The 20684-nt window shown below is 35.9% G+C and overlaps 1 protein-coding gene across 1 annotated transcript in view; it reads right to left on the bottom strand.

Moving 5' to 3' along the window:
- ABCB5 (ATP binding cassette subfamily B member 5) overlaps positions 1–20684 on the bottom strand; it is a 95511-nt gene that overhangs the window by 50255 nt on the left and 24572 nt on the right. Inside the window, exons 11-13 of the mRNA XM_037163916.2 lie at positions 20212–20337; positions 18708–18911; positions 9688–9858 (exon numbers count right to left, since the gene is read on the bottom strand). Of these exons, the coding sequence (XP_037019811.2) occupies positions 9688–9858; positions 18708–18911; positions 20212–20337 (501 nt within the window). The remainder of the gene's footprint in view (positions 1–9687; positions 9859–18707; positions 18912–20211; positions 20338–20684) is intronic.

Below are 20684 nucleotides of genomic sequence, written 5' to 3'. Positions count from 1 at the left end.
TACTATAAAGATTAGAGAATTTAGTGCAATCTATTCCAACATTGTTTTTTTTTTCTGAATGCCTCAAAGTAGGTGTGGTAGATTTCCAATATGCCTTTCTCACTATTATTTCTTCTACAAAGTATCAATTTGAAAGAATTCCCTAGCATCTCCTCTCCTCCTTCACAGTTCATACAAAGCTAAAAGCTAAGCAATTAGCTATTTGACCAAAGAAAGGTCAACAGGAAGGTAGGCTCTACTTGACACTTTGCTGGCATTTTTCAGATTATTTCACAATTCCATACACAACCATAAATCACCAGGTAATTATTTTGGACTTTGAAATAGAGGGTAATTTAAAACACCCTTGAAAGAATTGCTAGTGTGGAGATAAGGGCCTGAGGAGATCAGCTAGCTTCTCACCAGTGGTGGTAATGGGCCTTGGATAAAGGTGGGCAACAGGAAAAGAAAGAACAATGCAAAGCTGTGAGCATTTGAGAGGGCCTGCAATTGACTGCTTGGTCAATTAACAGGGATAATATACTCTCTGGGGAAGCCAGTAAACACAGAGTTCTGGTGCTCCGCAGCAAGTGTCGGGTGAGAAACCTATGAGAACACAAGTTCCCACACATTGCCACTCAGAAGGTTGGCTCCCATGGATTGAGCCCACTGACAACATATGCTTGTGGCTTTCAAACTTTTTTTAAGCTTTTAAAAATATTTTAAGCAAAGTCCTTTCAACAAATAAAAGCTCATGTGGAAACTTGTTATGTTTATTTATTTATTTTTATTTTAAAATTTTTGTCTTAGTTTCTTAATGGTTTTCTATTTTTAAAAAAATTATTTAATTGTTGTTCAAATACAGTTTTTGGTCTTTTACTCCCAACCCAGCCCACCCCCCAGTGCTCCCCACCTCCCTCCCCTTTCCAACCCTCTTAGTTCTTGTCCATGTGTCTCCCACATTTGTTCTGTAAACCCTTCCCCTTTTCCCCTGAAATTCCCTCCCCTCTTTCCTTTGGTCTCTGTCAGCCTGTTCTCTATTTCAGTGTGTTTGGTTATATTTTGCTTGCCTGTTTGTTTTGTTGTTTAGGTTCCTGTTAAAGGTGAGAGCATATGGTATTTGTCTTTCACCACTTGGCTTATTTCACTCAGCATAATGCTTTCCAGTTCCACCCATGCTGTTGCAAAGGGTAGTAGCTCCTTCTTTCCTTCTGCTGCATAGTATTCCATTGTGTAAATGTACCATAGTTTTTGGATCCATTCATTTACTGATGGGCATCTAGGTTGCTTCCAGCACTTGGCTATTGTAAATTGTGCTGCTATAAACATTGGGGTGCAAAGGTTCTTTTGGATTGGTGTTTCAGGGTTCTTAGGATATAATCCTAGCAGTGGAATTGCCAGGTCAAAAGGCAGATCCATTTTTAATTTTCTGAAAAAAATCCCATACTGTTTTCCATAGTGGTTGTACCAGTCTGCAATTCCACCAACAATGAACTAGGGTTCCCTTTTCTCCACAACCTCTCCAACACTTGTTGTTTATTGCCTTGTTTATGATGGCCATCCTGACCGGTGTAAAGAGGTATCTCATTGTGGTTTTAATTTGTATCTCTCTGACAGCTAGCGACACTGAGCATCTTTTCATGTGTCTCTGGGTCCTCTGAATGTCCTCCTTGGAGAAGTGTCTGTTCAACTCCTTTGCTCACTTTTTAATTGGGTTGCTTGTCTTCTTAGAGTGGAGTCGTGTGAGTTCTTTGTATATTTTGGAGATTAAACCCTTGTCTGAGGTATCATGGGCAAATGTTTTCCCATATTGTCGGTTCTCTTTTTATTTTAATACTGTTTTCTTTAGTTGTGCAGAAGCTTTTTATTTGTATGAGATCCATTTGTTTATTCTTTCCTTTATGTCCCTTGCTCTAGGGGACATGTCAGTAAAAATGTTGCTGCGTGAAATATCTGAGATTTTCTTGCCCAATGTTCTCCTCTAGGACTTTAATGGTGTTATGGCTTATATTTAAATCTTTTATCCACCTTGAATTTATTTTGGTGTACAGTGTAATTTGGTGCTCGAGTTTCATTTTTTTTTGCACATAGCTGTCCAGTTCTCCCAACACCATTTGTTGAAGAGGCTATTTTTACTCTGTTTTATGTTGCTGTCCCCTTTGTCAAAAATTAATTGACCACAGAGACTTGGGTTTATCTCTGGGCTCTCTGTTCTGTGCCATTGGTCCATAGGCCAGTACCAGGCTGTTTTGATTACAGTGGCTTTGTAATACAGTTTGATGTCAGGTATTGTGATCCCTTCTACTTTGTTCTTCTTTCTCAAAAGTGCAGCTGCTATTCGGGGTCGTTTATGGTTCCATATAAATTTTTGAAGTGTTTGTTCTATGTCTGTGAAATACGCCATTGGTACTTTAATAGGTATTGCATTGAATCTGTAAATTGCTTTGGGTAGTAAGGACATTTTGATGATATTAATTCTTCCAATCTATGAACACAGTATATGTTTCCATTTGTTTGTGTCTTCCTTGATTTCTTTCTTCAGTGTTGTATAGTTTTCTGCATACAGGTCTTTTACTCCTTGGTTAGGTTTATTTCTGGGTATTTTATTTTTCTTTTTGCTATATCGAATGGGATTTTTTTCTTGATTTCTGCTTCTGCTGTTTCATTGGAAACTTGATATATTTAAATGAACCATACTAATTAGTGGGTGGCTGAGATGATGGTGGGGTTAACCTGACCTTGCCTTCTTCTACTTCTCAAGAGGCTTCTGGAAAATCCTAGCCCCTAGTACTCCAAGAATACCATCTGTGAAACCTCTCACTACTCTTTTACAAATTTCCATTTTTTTAGCTACTAAAGTTTACTTGACTATCTGCTCTAAGAAGGTCTTTATGGTAGTTATATGGGAAATATGAAATTTCTGGTATTTTAACTACCTTACCATGATATCAAAAGCCAATTAGCTTGCCATTCTTTTGGGTCAGCACTGGTTTCATAGCTGAACAATGTCAAATTACTGTCAGGTCATTTCACCTGTCCTAGAATAGTTTTTATTTCATAAAATGGGATGACAAATAGGAAAATATCAGGCACTTAGAGCCATATTTGATAAGTGACTCATCTATACCTCGGTGCCTTCCTTTCAACTTGTAGGAAGTTATTCATGTGAATACAAGTCAATCTCTCTCTCTCTCTAAATATATATATTTAACACACTTTAGAAAGGGAAAGACATCCAATATTTAAATTCTTTACTGAGATAAAACCAAGTATACTATCTAATTAGTAACAAGTGATAATACTCTGTACTATGAAGTTTTCTTTTTATAGCTGGAATCTCTTTTTTTTTACTTCTAGTAAAAAATTAACAATTGACAGTAATACGATGATTTATAGTCATTTAATATCTTTCTCTTACATTTAGCTTTATTAACAGGCTAATATTTGTAGATAAATAAACAAGAAAAGGTAAATGATGAAGTGGTTGGCAAGAAGAAAAAATGCTAAAATAACTAGCTCATCTTTCTTCCATGAGGGAGTAATACCTTACCTATACAAGAATGCTGACCAATGAATAATAAATTATAGGTGTCTTATTGGGTAGCAATTATGAAAATCAGTATGTTAAATATAAGAGTTTCTTTACTTGTCAGCAAGGGCAAAACTTAAGAGTAATTTGAATGTACAGATATCACTAAGATACATATCCATATCATAGAAAAGTATTTTATTGTATTTAAAAGCATTGGATTGTATTTTTAAGACCTTGAAATATCCTGCTAAGTAATAATGATTTAAATTCATTTGTAAAAGAAATATCCAGTACCTATACATACAGTAGGATCAAAATAAGCAGCCTAGGGGACAAAAGTGAGTCTATTATAAATCTATATGAGAACCTCAATTTGGGGTATGGTTTGAGTATTTATTCTAAGAGGACAGAGTGGTTTTGGGAAGAGGCGAGATTGTTATTTTTGAAATACTGATAAAACATGCATAATATCCAATTTATGATTTTAACCATTTTAAGGGTAGGGTCCACCTGGATCTGAGAGGCTTATTTCTTTTGTATCACTGTTATTTTATATTCAGGCTTAGTTGGCTATTCTTGTTTTGTAGTAAGATATAAATAACATAAAAATTTGACCATTTTAAGTGTATAATGAAGTGGCACTGGGTACAGTCACACTGTTGTGCAACCATTACCACCACCATCTTGAGGACATCTTCTTCATCCCATACTGACTCTATACCTTTTATATTATCACTCTCCATTCCCCCTTTCTCTCAGCACCTGGTAACCTCTATTTTATTTTTTGTGTGTAAGTTTGACTATTCTATGTATCTCATATAAGTGTAATCATACAAACTCGTCTTTTTGCATCTGTCTTATTTCATTTAGAATAATGTCCTCAACATCATTGTTGTAGCATGCATCAGAATTTCCTTTTTAAAACTGAACACTATTCAATTGTATAAATATATCAAATTTCATTTATCCATTCATTTGTTGATGGACATTTGGATTGTTTCTAACTTCTGGCTACTGTTAATGATGCTACTGTGAACATGGGTACACAAACACTGGTTTGAATCCCTAATTGCAATTTTTGCGGTACATACCCATATAGGAACTGATGGATCATGTGAGAATACTATGCCTAATGAAAGGCTAGTTTAAAAAAAAGATTTTATTTATTTTTTATTTTTAGAATGAGGGGAAGGGGAGGAGAAAGAGAGGAAGAGATATGTCAATATGTGGTTGCCTCTCGTTCGCCCCCAGCTGGGGACCTGGCCTGCAACCCAGGCATGTGACAATATTTCTTGCCAGTCCCTTCTTGCCTGCAAAGTTTCTTTTGAGAAATCAGCAGATAGTCTTATGGGAACACCTTTGTAGGTAACTCTAAGCTTTTCTCTTGCTGTTAAGATTCTCTTTTTGTCTTTAACCTCTGGCATTTTAATTATGATGTATCTTGGTGTGGTCCTCTTTGGGTCCAGCTTGTTTGGAACTTTCCATGGTTCCTGGACTTGCATGTCTATTTCCTTTGCCACATTACGGAACTTTTCTTTCATTATTTTTCAAATGTTTTGAAAAAAATGTGAAGATTTTTTTCTTTCATTATTTTTTCATTATTTTTCAATAAGTTTTCAACTTCTTGCTCTTCCTCTTCTCCTTCTGCATACCTATGATTCAGATGCTGTTATGTTTGGTGATGTCCCAGAGGCTCCTTATGTTATCATAAGTTTTTTTTAAATTTGATTTTTTTCTTGCTGTTCTAGTTGAATGCCTTTTCTTCCTTATGTTCCAAATTGTTGATTTGAGTCATGGCTTTCTTCCCTTAACTGTTGGTTTCCTGTGGATTTTTATTTATTTTACTTAATGTAACTTTCATTTCTGTCTGGGTATTTTTTACATTGTTGCTGTACTCAATGAGTTGTCTGAGCATCCCGATCACCAGGTTTTGAATTCTACATCTGAAAGGTTGGTTATCTTCTTTTTCTGGGGTTTTGTTCTGTTCTCTCATTTGGGCCATATTTCTTTGTTTCCTCAATTTGGCAGCCTCCCAGTGTCTGTTTCTGTGTATTAGGTAGAGTTACTTTGACTCCCTGTCTTAGTTAGTAGCATGGCCTATTGCAGAAAAGGCACCTGTAAATTGTGTGGGTTGGAGTCTTGGCAATGGCCAGGTTGGGGCTATCCACTTCACCTCTTTGTGGCTGTGTACAGAAGGAGGCTTCTGGATGTTTGCCTGGCATTTGCCCCATTTCCTGTCACTTCATCCACTTCCCATCTGTGCCCTGGTGTTCAATCCCAGAGTGAGTGGGTTTGTGTACATTCTAAGTCCATGTAGGCCCCTTAAACAGAGTCTCCTGAAAATCTGGCAGTTTCTTATACCACCCCAACCCCCATTGGTTTTTATAGCAAGAAGTTATGAGGATTTATCTTCCTGGCACTGGAACATTTTTAGGCTGTGCTGTCTGGCCTGGGGCTGGGATTGCTTGCTCCCAAGGTATCCCTCCCAATTTTTATCCACTCTATGTGAATGTGGAACTGTCCTTTCTGCCACCTCTACCTGTCAGCACCACACTGCATCTCCGTGCCTCTCTGCCCTTTTCCACAACTTCACCCCTTCTACCTGTCTGGATGAATGTGGCTTCTTTAAATCCTTGGTTGCGGGACTTCCATACAGCTCTATTTTCTTTTTCTTTTAAGTATAAAAGTCTTTTATTATTTTATTTTTTTAATTAATTATTGTTCAAGTACAGTTTTCTGTCTTTTACTCCCACCCCAGCCCACCACAACTCTATTTTCTGACTGTTCTAGGTGTTATGTGTTTTGAGATCTAGTTGTAATTCTTTCTGTGGTTGCGCAAGGAGGGAAAGCATGTCTACTTATGCTTCCATTTTCACTGGAAGTCTTGCAACTATTTAACTTAATGTTTGAAGAACTTTTAATTGCCCAGAATGTTTAACATACTGGATGAAAAGACAATGGTGACAACATTTAACATTTAAACAACTCTGGAGCCTGTTACAGTAAGTTTTAAAAATATTATAAATGTATATCAATTATACCTCAATAAACTTGAAAAAAATCTTATGTAACTTAATAGGTGATTTAGTTTAATCATTTTTAGTACATTCAAGCCCTAAGAAATGAAATATCAACAATCCTAAACACAATTTGAGTGCATTCTATAGGGAGAGCCCTGTTCTAGATTTTAAGTATAAAAAATGAATAAACATTAGTCATGCCCTGGAGGGAATCGCTGTTTCTCCTTCCCCCAAGTGAACCAAATTATCAGTGTTCACAATAGACATGAATATTCTCATCAGTTGTTTATGAAAATAAATATGTGCAACATGTGACACATTCATCATGGGATGAAAACAAGGGTAAAAAACTTATATAATCTGATTTGCAAGTTGATAATAGTAAGTAATTAATTTTTCAATAAGTGGTGGGCACTTTGGCTTCTAGTAACCATTTCCGTTCCCAGAAAGTCAGTATTTAAAAGGAAAAGCCTGTATTTTCCTCGAGAGAAAACCAGCACATTTTCTTTTCTTTTTTAAAGCATATTTTATTTATTATGCCATTACAGTTGTCCCATCTTTTCCCCCCCTTTATTCCCCTCTGCCCTGCAACCCCTCTCTCACCAACATTTCCCCTCCTTAGTTCATGTCCATACACATAAGTTGAAAAACAGCACATTTTCAAACAAGTCAAAGTAAAATGTGCTATTAACCCTTGTGAAGGATTTTGAGGCCATTATTTTTTTTAATTTTAAACTTTTTTATTGATTATGCCATTACATTTGTTCTATTCCCCCTCCATTCCCCTCCACCCTGCATACCCCTCCCCCACCATCCCCCCTCTAATTTATGACCATGTGTCTCAAGTTCTTTAGATTCTATATTTCCCCTACTATTCTTACCCTCCCCCCTATCTATTTTCTATCTACTGTCTATGCTACTTATTTTCTGTACCTTCTCCCCCCTTTTCCTCCTCCCACTCCCCTGTTGCTAACCCTCCATGTGATCTTCATTTTTATGGTTCTGCTCCTGATCTAGCTGTCCTCTTAGTTTGCTTTCGTTTTAGGTGTGGTTGTTACTAACTGTGAGTTTGCTGTCCTTTCACTGTTCATCTTTTTTATCTTCTTTTTCTTAGGTAAGTCCCTTTAACATTTCATATAATAAGGGCTTGGTGATGATGAACTCCTTGAATTTGATCTTATCTGAGAAGCACTTTATCTGTCCTTCCATTCTAAATGAAAACTTTGCTGGATAGAGCAATCTTGGCTGTAGGCCTTTGGTTTTCATGACTTGGAATACCTCTTTCCAGCCCCTTCTTGCCTGTAAGGTCTCTTTTGAGAAATCAGCTGACAGTCTGATGGGAACTCCTTTGTAGGTGACTGTCCCCTTATCTCTTGCTGCTTCTAGGATTCTCTCCTTCATTTGAATCTTGGCTAATGTAATGATGATGTGCCTTGGTGTGTTTCTTCTTGGGTCCAACTTGTTTGGGACTCTCTGAGCTTCCTGGATTTCCTGGAAGTCTATTTCCTCTGCCAGAATGGGGAAGTTCTCTTGTATTATTAGTTCAAATAAGGTTTCCACTCGTGACTCTTCCCCTTCTGGTACCCCTATAATTCGAATGTTGGAACATTTAAAGATGTCCTGGAGGTTCCTAAGTTTCTCCTCATTTTTTTGAATTCTTGTTTCTTCATTCTTTTCTGTTTGATCATTTTTTTCTTCCTTCTGGTCCACTCCATTGATTTGAGTCCCAATCTCCTTTCCATTACTATTGGTTTCCTTTGTATTACCATTCATTTCAATTAGTTTAGCTTCCATATGTTTCTCTAATTTGTGACTAAAATCAACCAGTTTTGTGAGGATCCTGATAACCAGTGTTTTGAACTGTGCATCTGAAAGATTGGCAATTTCTTCATCGCTTAGACTGATCGGCTCTGGGGCTCTGAGTTGTTCTTGAGCCATTTTTGGTCTGTTCGCGCCGTTAAGTAAGCGGAGCGAAGCCTTAGTTGTTTACCAGGAGGGGGCCACCCAGGTTGTCGGTTTGTGATGCTGTGTGTGGGGGCGTGGTCAGAGAGGGAGCAATGGAGGTCCTCTCTGCTAGCCCAGTCTGTCCAGTCCCACCATTTGCCCCGGGCCTGTTTATCTGATCGGAATTGTGCCAGCCTGCTGCCCCGCGCCTGCTCCCCTCTTCACTGGTTTATCTGCACGCAGATGCGCAACCGACCACAGACAGCCAGCCGCGCCTCTTCCCTGTGTGCTCCTGTAGCTAGCCCGCGATCTGCACTTTCGGCTGCTTCCGCACCACCCATTCGGGGATTTTTTTTTTGCCAACCTGCTCCACTGCTGGCTTCGCTCCTCTTACCGGTTTAGCTGAGCATTTCGTTGTCTTTGGACTCCATATTTTTGATTTTCTGTGTGGCCTGGTTGTGTTTTTTGTTGTTAAAAATAGTTGTTCTTAGATTTGGTTGTGCACGGAAGCAAGGTGGTTCTGCCTACACCTCCATCTTGGTGGAAGTCCCTTGAGGCCATTATTTTAAAGAGGGTTTGGTCATTGAAAAAATTATCTGATGTTTTCTCAGTGCCACCACCAACTATCCTCCCAGATGCAATGCAGTTTGGTAAAGAGTTACAACTGCACTGTGGGCTTGAAGCATGTGACTGCAGTAAGCAAAAGGTCAGTGTGAGGTTTGAGTGTACATGGGCTATTGGGATTGGAAGTTCAAGATTGAGTCAAACCACACTGTATGCTTCTCTACTTGAGGTGAAATGAAGTTAAAATAAGTACTCCAGGGTTGCCCTAATGAAGAAAAGTTGTCAGAGAAAAGAATCCCACAGGTGTGTATGGAAAAGGCAAAGGTATAGGCATGATGGTGGTAGTGGTGTGGGGTTACTATGGGAAAGTGGAAATTGCAAACTCATTGAAATGAAAGTTTATAGAGGATGACTGCTTGGGATATCAGCCTCAAATATATTTTTAGCACCAATTATAGCACTTCCTCTCTTCTCCAAATCATTTCCTATAACCATTGCATATATTTTTACCAGAGTGAACACCCTGTATCCATACATTAAGCAGGGTACTAAACTTAATAAATAATCCACTATGGCACTATACTTCTTATATTTAAAAACAATGCTAAACCAGAAATATAGAAATAAGAAATGTGTCTGCTCACTTACCTTTTCTAGTGCAGCTTGAACAACTGATTCGCTTTCTGTATCTAGGGCAGATGTAGCCTCATCTAAGATCAGTATCTTTGGGTTTCGAACTAAAGCTCGAGCAATTGCAATTCTCTGTTTCTGTCCTCCACTCATTTGAGCTCCTTTTTCACCTACTAAGGTATTAAATTTCTAATGAAAAATAGGAAAGAGCACAGAAACAGAAGAGAACATGATCAGATGATTAGAAAAGGAAATGACGAACAATCACAGTTATGTTTTAATACCAGCTTAATCTCTAATTCAGGATGTCTGGTTTTGACCTTTGATTTGTTCTTTGTAAAAACAAACAACTATTAAAAAAAGTCTAATAAAGAGAGGACCTAAGAACAATTGGGCTATCAATAAAAGAAATGAAAATACATGACAATCAAAGATTTTTTTTTAAAAAAATTTTCAACCCACTTGGCTGACTTTTTTTTTTTTTAAGATTTTATTTTTTATTTCTTTAGAGGGGAAGGGAAGGAGAGAGGGAGAGAAACATCATGTTTGGTTGCCTTTTGTGTGTCCCCTGCTGGGAACTGGCCTGCAGGGGACTGGCCTGCAACCCAGACGTGTGCCCTGACTGGGAATCGAACCGCGATCGTGTGGTTCGCAGGCCCGCACTCAATCCACTGAGCTATACCAGCCAGGGCCCCACAATCAAAGATTTTTAAGAAGATTAATAATTTGATCCAATATTCAGTTTTTAGGAAATTTTTAGAATACATTGACATTAAAAGAACATTGTAAAGACATACTTAACTACTATTCAAAATGTTAATTAGCAATTTAATGCATTATATATAATCTCCCTGGATATTACAAAAAAGAGTATGCAAAATTACTGTAAAAATAAACTTTCCCTCAAAGCTTTTTTCAATTGTAGGAGACTTTTTAGGTCTTCTTTCACCTTTTTTTTTTTTTTTTTTGGTAAATGCATCTTTAACAAAGTAGTTATCTTTAGATATTTGAGGTTGGAGGTAACTTTTAGAGCTAATGAGGCATGGTTAGTAATATTCTATTGGATAAAGTCCCTGATCCAAAGTTCATTTCTTCAAAGATATAAATGTATTGAATAAATATCCTTTCTAAATCTTTAATTTCTAGTTTGACCTTCAAATTTGTTTTTTCAATATATAAACCTAATTGAGGAATAATTTAATAATTATATACCTATAAACATTATACACTCAATAAAATGCACTCAATTTAAGGATACTGTTTTATGAGTTTTGACAAATGGCTATACACATGCTATCATCATCCCAGTGAAGACTTAGAATATCTTCATCAACCTAGAAAGTTTCCTCATGACCCTTTCTAGTTGAAACCCACACCCTGCCTCAAGATAGCATTGATTTGGTTTTAATCACTATAAATTAATTTTGCTAGTTCTAGAACTTTATATAAGTAGAATCATACAGTGTCTACATTTTAAGAAGACTTTTTATAGAGCAGGGTTAGATTCAGAGCAAAACTGAGAAGGTAAGGAGATTTCTCGTACATCCCATCTCCAGACATGCACAGAATTCCTCATTATCAACATCAGTGATATGTTTGTTACAATTGAACCTACACTGACCCTTTATAATCACCCAAAGTCCATAGTTTACACTAGAGTTCACTCTGGATATGATTTTGGACAAATGTATAATTATGTATATTCATCATTATGGTACAATACAGAGCCATTTTTACTACCCTAAAAATTCTCTGTGTTTTATCTACTCCCCCTCCCCCATATCATCCCCACCTCCAAACCCTGGCAACCACTAATCTTTTACTGATTCCATAGTTTTGCCTTTTCCAGAATGATATATATTTGAAATCATACAGTATGTAGCATTTCCAAACTGGTTTCTTTCACTTAGTAATATGCATTTAAATTTTCTTCATTTATTTTCATAACTTGAAAGCTCACTTTTTTTTAGTGCTAGATAATATCCCATTGTCTAGATGTACCACAGTTTACCCATTAACCTATTGAAGAACATATTGGTTGTGTCCAAGCTTTGGCAATTATAAATAAAGCTGCTGTGAACATATTTCTGTAGGTTTTTGTGTGGACACATATTTTCGACTCCTTTGGGTGAACACCAAGGGACATGATTGCTGGGTTAATTGGTAAGAATATGTTTAGTTTTGTAAGAAACCACCATAGTGTCCAAAATGGCTGTGCCATTGTGCATTCACACTAGCAATGTTCTTGCACCATTAGTAGAATGAGATACATATGTCCAGCATCATCTGTTGAATGAGAGTTCCTATTGCACTGCATCCTTACCAGAATATGTCATTGTCAGTGTTTGGAATTTTGGCCATTCTAAATTGAGTGTAGTAGTATCTCACTGAGGTTTTTAATTTGCATTTTCCTGATGACATGATGTGGAGCACCTTTTCACATGCTTATTTGCCAACTGTATATTTTCTTTGGTGTGGTGTCTGCTAAGATCTTTGGCCTATTTTTCATTGTGTTGTTTTCTCATTGTTGAATTTAAAGAATTCTTTACATACTTTAGATAGCAGTACTTTTATCAGCTGTGTTTTTTGTGAATGTTTTCTCCCAGTTTGTGGTTTATCTTCTCTTTTTTTGACATTGTCTTCCATAGAGCAAGTTTTAACTTTAAATAAGCCCAGATTATTAATAATTTCTTTTATGATTTGTACCTTTATCATGTCTAAAATTTCATTGCCATATGCAAGTCATCTAGGTTTTCTCCTGTGTTATCTTCTAGGAATTTCATAGGTTTGCATTTCATATTTAGGTCTGTGATCCATTCTGAGTTAAATTTTGAGAATGATGTAAGGTCTGTGTCTATATGTATTGCTTTTTCTTTTTTTTACAGGTTGATGTCTAGTTGTTTCAGTGCCATTTGTTTGTTGAAAAGACTATCCTTGCTCTATTATATTGCCTTTGCTTCTTTGTCATAGATTAGTTGACCATATTTATATGGATGTATTTCTGGACTCTGTACTCTATTCCTCTGATATATTTGCCCGTTTTTTTCAATAATTTCATGCTGTCTTGATTACCGTAGCTTTACAGTAAGTCTTAAAGTTTTATAGTGCAGTCTTTTAACCTTATTCTTCTTCAGCATTGTGTTGGCTATTCTGGCTATTTTGTCTCCACATATAAATTTTAGAATTTGTTTGTTGATATCCACAAGATAACTTGCTGGGATTTTGATTGAGATTACATCAAATCTATAGAACAAGTTGAGAAGAACTGACATTTTGGCAATATTGAATCTTCTTTTCCATGAACATGAAATATCTCTCCATTTATTTAATTCTTCTTTAGTCAGAATTTTATAATTTTCTTCATACAGATTTTATTAGACTTATACTTAACTATTGTGGTTTTTACTTTGGATTTCTCTGGTAACTAATAATGTTGAATATTTTTTTCATGTATATACTGTTCACTTGATTCTGTTTTTGTAAAATGTACAAGTTTTCATCCATTTTTATATTTTCTTATTAGTGTGTTGTAAGAGTTCCTTATATGTTCTGGGTGCATGTCCTTAGTCATATCTCTGTATTGTGGATATTTCACTCTGTCTTGCCTTTTTATTTTTTAAATGGTATCTTTTAAAATTAAATTTTAAAGGTTTTAATTTCAATAAAGGCCAGTCTATCATTTAAAATAGTAAATCCTTTTCTGTCTAAGAAATCTTTACCACAAGGCCATAAAGGTTTTCACCTAAATTTTTAATTTTGAAGTTTGACAGCTTATGTTTTTACATTTGGCCATGGCAAATTAATATGTACATATAGTGTGAGGAAAGGGTCATACTGAATTTTTTTCACATGGATACCAATTTTTCCAGCACTATTTGTTAAAAAGACTTTCCCCCGCTGAAATATATTGGCCTTGTGAAAAATCAATTGACTAGATATATGTGGGTTTATTTCTGGACTTTCTATCCTGCTCCACTGGTCTACATGTCATCCATTCTTATGCTATTACTAGTGCCTTGATTGCTGTTTTAAAATTAGATAGTACAGGTCTTCCAGGTTTATAGTTCTCATTTCAAAATTATATTGGCAATTATTAGTAATTTAAATTTCCAAATAAGTTTTGTAATCAACATGTCAATTTCTGCACATAAAAAAGAATGCTCAGATTTTGATTGATATAACATCAAATTTATAGGTTAATTTGGGGAGAATGCATAGCTTTAAAAATATTCAATGTCTAAATCAATGAGTAAAGCACATTCCATTTATTTAGATCTTCTTTAATTTCTCTTAGCAATGCTTGATATTTTTACAGAGATTTACATATCTTTCATTAAATTTATTGTTTTATATTTTTTATGCTATTGGGAATGTAGCTTAATTCAATTTCATCCGTAACTATTACTGTTATTTAGAAATCTAGTTGATTTTCCCTTTACAATTATAGTCTTACAGTTATAGATTATCTACACCTCTTTGAGTGACTTTTGGTAGTTTGTGTCTTTCAAGAAGTTGATCCTCATCAACCTGTCAAATTAATGGGCATAGCTTTGTCAATGGTAAGCTTTTTGATTTTTGAAGTATATTTTATTGATTATGCTATTATAGTTGCCCCAATTTTTTCCCATTTGTCTCCCTCTGCCCATCCCACTTTCCCTCCAACAGTTCCCTACACCCCCTTACTTCATGTCCATGGGTCATGCATATAAATTCTTTGGCTTCTCCATTTCCTATACTGTTCTTAACATCTGTGTGTCTATTTTGTACCTACCGTTTATGCTCCAGATCCCTATACCATTTCCCTCATTTCTCCCCCTTACTCCTCCCAGCTGATAATCCTCCAAATGATCTCCATATCTTTGATTCTGTTCTTATTCTACTTGTTTCTTAGTTTGTTTTTGTTTCTTAGATTTGGTTGTTATAAATCTGTTGACATTTTAATGTTCATAGTTTTGATCTTCTTTTTCTTAAATAAGACACTTTAACATTTCATATAATAAGGGCTTGATAATGATGAACTCCTTTATCTTTACCTTGTCTGGGAAGCACTTTATCTGCTCTTCTATTCTAAATAATAGCTTTTCTGGATAGAGTAATCTGGGTTGTAGGTCCTTGCTTTTCATCACTTTTAATACTTCTTGCCAGTTCCTTCTAGCCTGCAAAGTTTCTTTTGAGAAAACAGCTGATAGTCTTGTGGGAACGCCTTTGTAAGTAACTCTCAGCCTTTCTCTTTCTGCTTTTAAGATTCTCTATTTATCTTGAACTTTTTACATTTTAATTATGATGTGTCTTGCTGTGGTTCTCTTTGGATCCAACTTGTTTTGGACTCTTTGGACTTGCATGTCTATGTCCTTTGCCAAACTAGGGAAGTTGTCTTTTATTATTTTTCAAATAAGTTTTCAACTTCTTGCTTTTCCTTTTCTCCTTCTGCATCCCTGTGATTTGGATGTTGGCCCTTTTTGGGTGTCCTGGAATCTTCTTAAACACTACTCATTTTTTTGAATTCTTGTTTCTTCATTCTGTTCTGGTTGAATGTTTATTTCTTCCTTCTGCTCCAAATTGTTGATTTGAGTCCTGGTTTCCTTCCCTTCACTGTTGGTTCCCTGTATATTTTGCATTATTTCACTTTGCATAGCCTTCACTTTTTCCTCTATTTTGTGACCATACTCAACCATTTCTGTGATCATCCTGATTAACAGTGTTTTGAACTGATCTGAATAGTTGGTTTTCTTTACCACTTTGTTTTGTTTTTGGAGCTTTGAACTGTTCTTTCATTTGGGCCATATATATATATATATTTTGTCTCAGTATGCCAATACATAGCAAGGGGTGGAGCCTTAGGTATTCACCAGGGTCGAGCAACCCCTGTCACTGCATTGTGGTGCTGTATGTGGGGGAGGGGTCAGAGAGAAAATAATGCTGCTCGCTTGGCTCTTGCAGCTTTCTATTGCTTGACCCACTACACACAAGCAAATTGAGCTCTTTTGGTGCAGATTTCAGGGTGGGTGGGTTTGTGTACATTCTAGGACCCTGTGGGTCTCTCCAATGAACTCTCCTCTGAGGCTGGGAATTTCTCCATCTGCCACAACTCCCACAGGTTTTTACAGCCAGAGGTTTTGAGGCTTTCTTTCCCATTGCTGGAACCCTCAGTTGCACAGTCTGTCTCCCCCCCCAGTTGTTCCTCCCAGTTTATCTGCATGTAAATGTGGAACTGCTGGGTCTACCAGTCACCACCTTACCTGCCTGGTCCTCCACGTCCTCTCAGCCCCAGCTGCCTGGCTCTGCCTCTCCTACCAGTCTGAATGAAAGCTTTTTCTTTAACTCTTTGGTTACTGGACTTCCCATGCAGTTTGATTTTCTGGCAGTTCTGGTTATTTTCTTGTTTTTAAATTTGTTGTTGTCCTTCTTTTGGTTATGTGAGGAGACATCTTGCCATGGCTTAATCGGCAGGATAATGGTTTAATACTATTATGAACTAAGATCCTATTCATTTTTATTTTAATGTTCCAAGATATTGTTTATCTCAGTGAACATTACATGTGCACTTGAGAAGTATGCATTCTGCAGTTATCAGTTAGAGGATTTTATATATGTCAGTTAGATCTACTTGGTTGCAGTATTGTTCTAGTCATCTATATCCTTCCTTTCTGCCCATTCTATCAAGTACTGCAGATTTCAACTAAAATTTTGAACTTGTCTATTTCTCCTTTCAGGATATATGTGTATATATGTATATGTATATGTATGTGTGCATATATATGTATATGTGTATATATACACATATATATATATTTTGCCTCAGTCATTTTGAAGCTTTTCTGAAGTGCATAAACATTTAGATTATGTTTATGAAAAATGTGGATCATAGGTTCTTATTTCTTTGCATGTGTAGTTTTTTTTTTAAGCATATGTACTCAATTCTGTGTGTGATATGTTGGAGAGACTGAATTTTGTTTGGTTTTAAAAAATGTTGATTTTTTTTTTGTTCTAGTAGGCAATTCATATTTTGACTTATCACTTTGAACTTGTGTAATCTTGGTTTTATCCTTTCTTGGGAGTGAATCTGTGGAAAGTCTTGAAACTCAGCAGGATCCAACCTCCAAGTTCTGTCTCTTCTGGAGATCTTGTCATGGCTTGGTTTTAGGATTTGTTAGAACAGGTCTAGTGTCAGCCATTCTCTAAGGTGTGGTCTTTACTACTAAGGTATAGCTTTTATTGGTGTCTCAGCTCTATGTTTGAGGTATTAAAAAGATGTTAATGTGATCTCTCCATTCTGGCTGGGCTGTGATTTCAATATCTCCACCATCCTGCTTGATGTCTAGTATTTCTCTTCTATTCTCAGCTTCATTGCAGCTGCTCTCTGTGGTAAATCTTACATAGCCTCATCCTCAGAGTTTCCCACAGGATGCCTACATGGCATCCTGCCCCCACCTCAACTCCACAGATCTCTCACTGCCTTTCCCTTTGCTTAGGCTGCCCTGAAATTCTATCTCTGTCTTTCAGCTCTGTGGGACTGCCATGTTCTGTCTGGATTCCAGTTTCCAGAAATGTCGTCAGGAGTTTGTACCCAGGCAGAATGCTGCAGATTCATGGACTTTCTTCATAAGTTTCCTTTCTCTCAGGAATCGCAATTTATGCTACTTTTTATCCAGTGCTTGGAAACAACTGTCCTATTTTAGCCAGACTTTTGGTTGTTTATTGGAAAAGGCTAGCAAATATTAGTTAGTCCTAATATATTAATTAAAAATATGTGTGTATCATAGGAATATCATAAAAGTGATGGTATTTTTTGAGCATAGCTTTCTCCAATTTTTCACCTATATGAACTAAACACTTTTGAAATATTTGTTTAATACTATGCTTATTCTTATTTCACTGGATAAACATGGCAGTGGAATTTTGTTTCCATCATCATAGGCCAGTATCTGTAATTTGTTCTTTGGATTATATCTTTAGGATTTATTATTCTATTTATAGCAGGGGTCACCTTTGTGTAAATATGAGACTTTTGGTAAAAGCGAGTAGTAACTTACAGGGTATAATGTAAGAGGCACCAGAAAGCTCCCTAATTCCAAGTGAGAAACTGAAGATGACTGGTGTTTTGAAAAAAGGAAGTTGTAGTGTCAAAATGGCAAAGAAAGAAAGTCTGTGTTTTTCCAAACCATAAGGCAAAGAATGACCTTAAGTCTTTCATGAATTTGCTATCTAATTATGATGCTAAATAATGGAGATAGAATGTATTTAATAGTATAATGAGCATTTTTATAAGAAAAACAAAAGAACAAAATTAGTATAATGTATAGAGGGCAACTTATAAAATATATACTTTAAAAAGAACTTTTTTTGTTATTTTTGCCTTCAGGGATGGTGGAACTTTGTCTGTATTTTAATTCCAAGCCTTACCCTTTCACATGCCATAGGGTATTTACTCCCCACTACATTTTCAGGTGATACTGAGGAATGGACACTTTGGGAAATGCAAATAAGTGGTTTTACAGCAATCAGTTCCAAATACCCATTAGGATATGTCCTCATACCAAGAATTTTAGCTTGCTATATCTATTTCCAGGTATGATTTCATGTTTCTTGCCCAATATTAGCTCCATGCGCTTCTGAAAAAAAGACTGTCACAGTATTTCTTTTGCCTCACCACAGAACCAGTTTGAACATTCTGTGTGACATTCCCACTTTGAGCCACAAGATGGCCTTGCAAAGCAATATTTTGTAGACATCACTTAGCTTGTAATGATTTTGTTTCATGTAATCTTTGTTATTTTTCTTTTTCACTTACAGTGAGAACCAATTAGACATAAATATAATTTTTAAAATTTGCCTTTCAATGATATACTTCTTTTGGTTGTTACCACACTCTCTCATTTAGGGACGTTTTGCCTAGAACAACTAAAAAATGAATCACATCCCCCTACTCTGTAGAAGTTATTGCTTTGTTTTTTCATTTTGGAATATTGTAGTACTTACACTCTAAGCTAAGGCAGAGCCTGTGTCTACACTAGGTGTAGACTACATAGTGTACTTACGTTAGGAAATTCCATTATAAAATCATAAGCATTTGCTTCCTTTGCTGCTTTCTCAATCTCTTCATCGGTCACACCTTCTCTTCCATATTTAATATTGTTATTAATGGTAGTCCCAAACAAAACAGGCTCTTGGCTGACCACTCCAATATGCTCTCGATAATGTCGCACATTTAAAGTTCTGATGTCGCTCCCATCCACGGTGATCTGCCAATCCAAAGGAATGGATCGTGTTGTGATGCCTGTGACTGTGCTGTGTTGGGAGCCTTTTTTACTAGTCTAAAACGTAAGCTGGGGATTACGGTTTTTCAGGAATCAAAGATTGACTATATTTTGATAAAATGTTTATAGCATTTATATTGTTGAGACTTTTTCTGGTAGGCATTAGCCAAAAGAACTTTTAAAAATTGGCTTAAAAATCTCACCACATTACCTAAATATCTTTATTCTAAGACCCACAAATTAGATACTGTAAAACTATATATTCTAGGAGCCACAATGGTATTGTATAGACACAGGTAATAAACTGATGTGATCTTTGCATTCTTTTTCTAGGAAATATCCTTCCTTATTTCTCTTCAACACCCTGCTCCCCTGCAAGAGGCAAAATATCTTCAATTCATTACTGTAAACAATAGTAAATAAGTGTTGTCTTTCTCATAGATAGTGCCGTTACTTATTACCCTAACTATATTCCAATGACAGAACCCAATGTTTGATGATTATAACTCAGAGTCTCTTTCTCAACAACTGTGGTATTCTGTTTAGGAAAGGGTATTCTATGCAACTACTTTATACATGAAATGATTATCCAGTAATTTATTTTATGTTAGTATGAATGCATAAATATAGTAGACTGCAAGTGAAGCCTTACTTAAGAAGTCAAATTTAAGTGAAACCAGGCTACTGGAGAGTAAATTTTTTTTGAAAATAATAGTTGAAAAATTGAGTAGAAGCATTAAAAATTATGCTTTTATGACTATCACAGTCTCATTCTCTATGTCATATACAAGTACATATTAATTAAATTAAATTGATTAAAATTAAGTGCAACTTAATGTGTGACAGAATGAAACAAGAGAGCATATCCTGTATAGATGTCATTTTTCTAGGGTGTTTTGGGAAAGTGAAATTCTTGGTAAGTTCTGGGTACTACATATTACTATGTTTTTTTTCTCCATAGCATTTAATACCTTCTAACATACTATATAATTTACTTATTTTATTTGTCTGTCTCTACTTGTAAGAATGTAAACTTGATGAGGGCAAAAGTTTTTGTGCTTTGTTCACCAATGTATGCCCAGAACCTACAACAGTACGTGGCACATAGTAGGTGCTCAAGAAATATTTGCTGAATGAATGAATGTGTAGGAAAGAAATGATATTGCTTCTCTGTGCATTCCACTGTTAAAAATGAAAAGTTGCCATAGCTATAAAATCTTTATAATAGGTAGCATTTCTAAGTCTCATTGTATAGACTGTGCATAATATCGCTAGGTGCACTTACAAAGCCGTCTTCAGGATCATACAACCTCTGCAGAAGTTGGACTGCTGTACTCTTTCCACTGCCATTGGGGCCAACCAAGGCTACTGTCTCTCCAGACTTAATTTTGAGATTCAGACCTTTTAGAATCTATCAGAATGTACGGGAAGAAATTCCATAAGACTAGAATAAGTGAGAATATGGTTTACATATTTTTGAAATTTAATGTAACTAACACAAAACTAATTCTTCTGTGATGCTTAACAAATTTAGACCTTGTTTTACAATATCTGTTTCAATATAATAATAACTTATGTAATATTGGAAAATAATTGTAAAAGATCTCTCATCATCTCTCTGCATGAAGAAGAAATCTAAATTCAGTTTAGTTATTAAATATTAATTAGCCATAACAAACTGTATTTTCAGCCGACATACTTTATATGAATTTCACGGCTACCAAGTTAGTGAAAATTTTACTTTTTAATTTGCAACAG

The sequence above is a fragment of the Artibeus jamaicensis genome, unplaced genomic scaffold (genome assembly GCF_021234435.1).
Source record: "Artibeus jamaicensis isolate MK-2021 breed Jamaican fruit bat unplaced genomic scaffold, CSHL_Jam_final contig_3230, whole genome shotgun sequence".
Classification (NCBI taxonomy): Eukaryota; Metazoa; Chordata; class Mammalia; order Chiroptera; family Phyllostomidae; genus Artibeus; species Artibeus jamaicensis.
The sequence above is the reverse complement of the archived record's forward strand: the minus strand, read 5'-3'. Positions and strand labels throughout refer to the sequence as shown.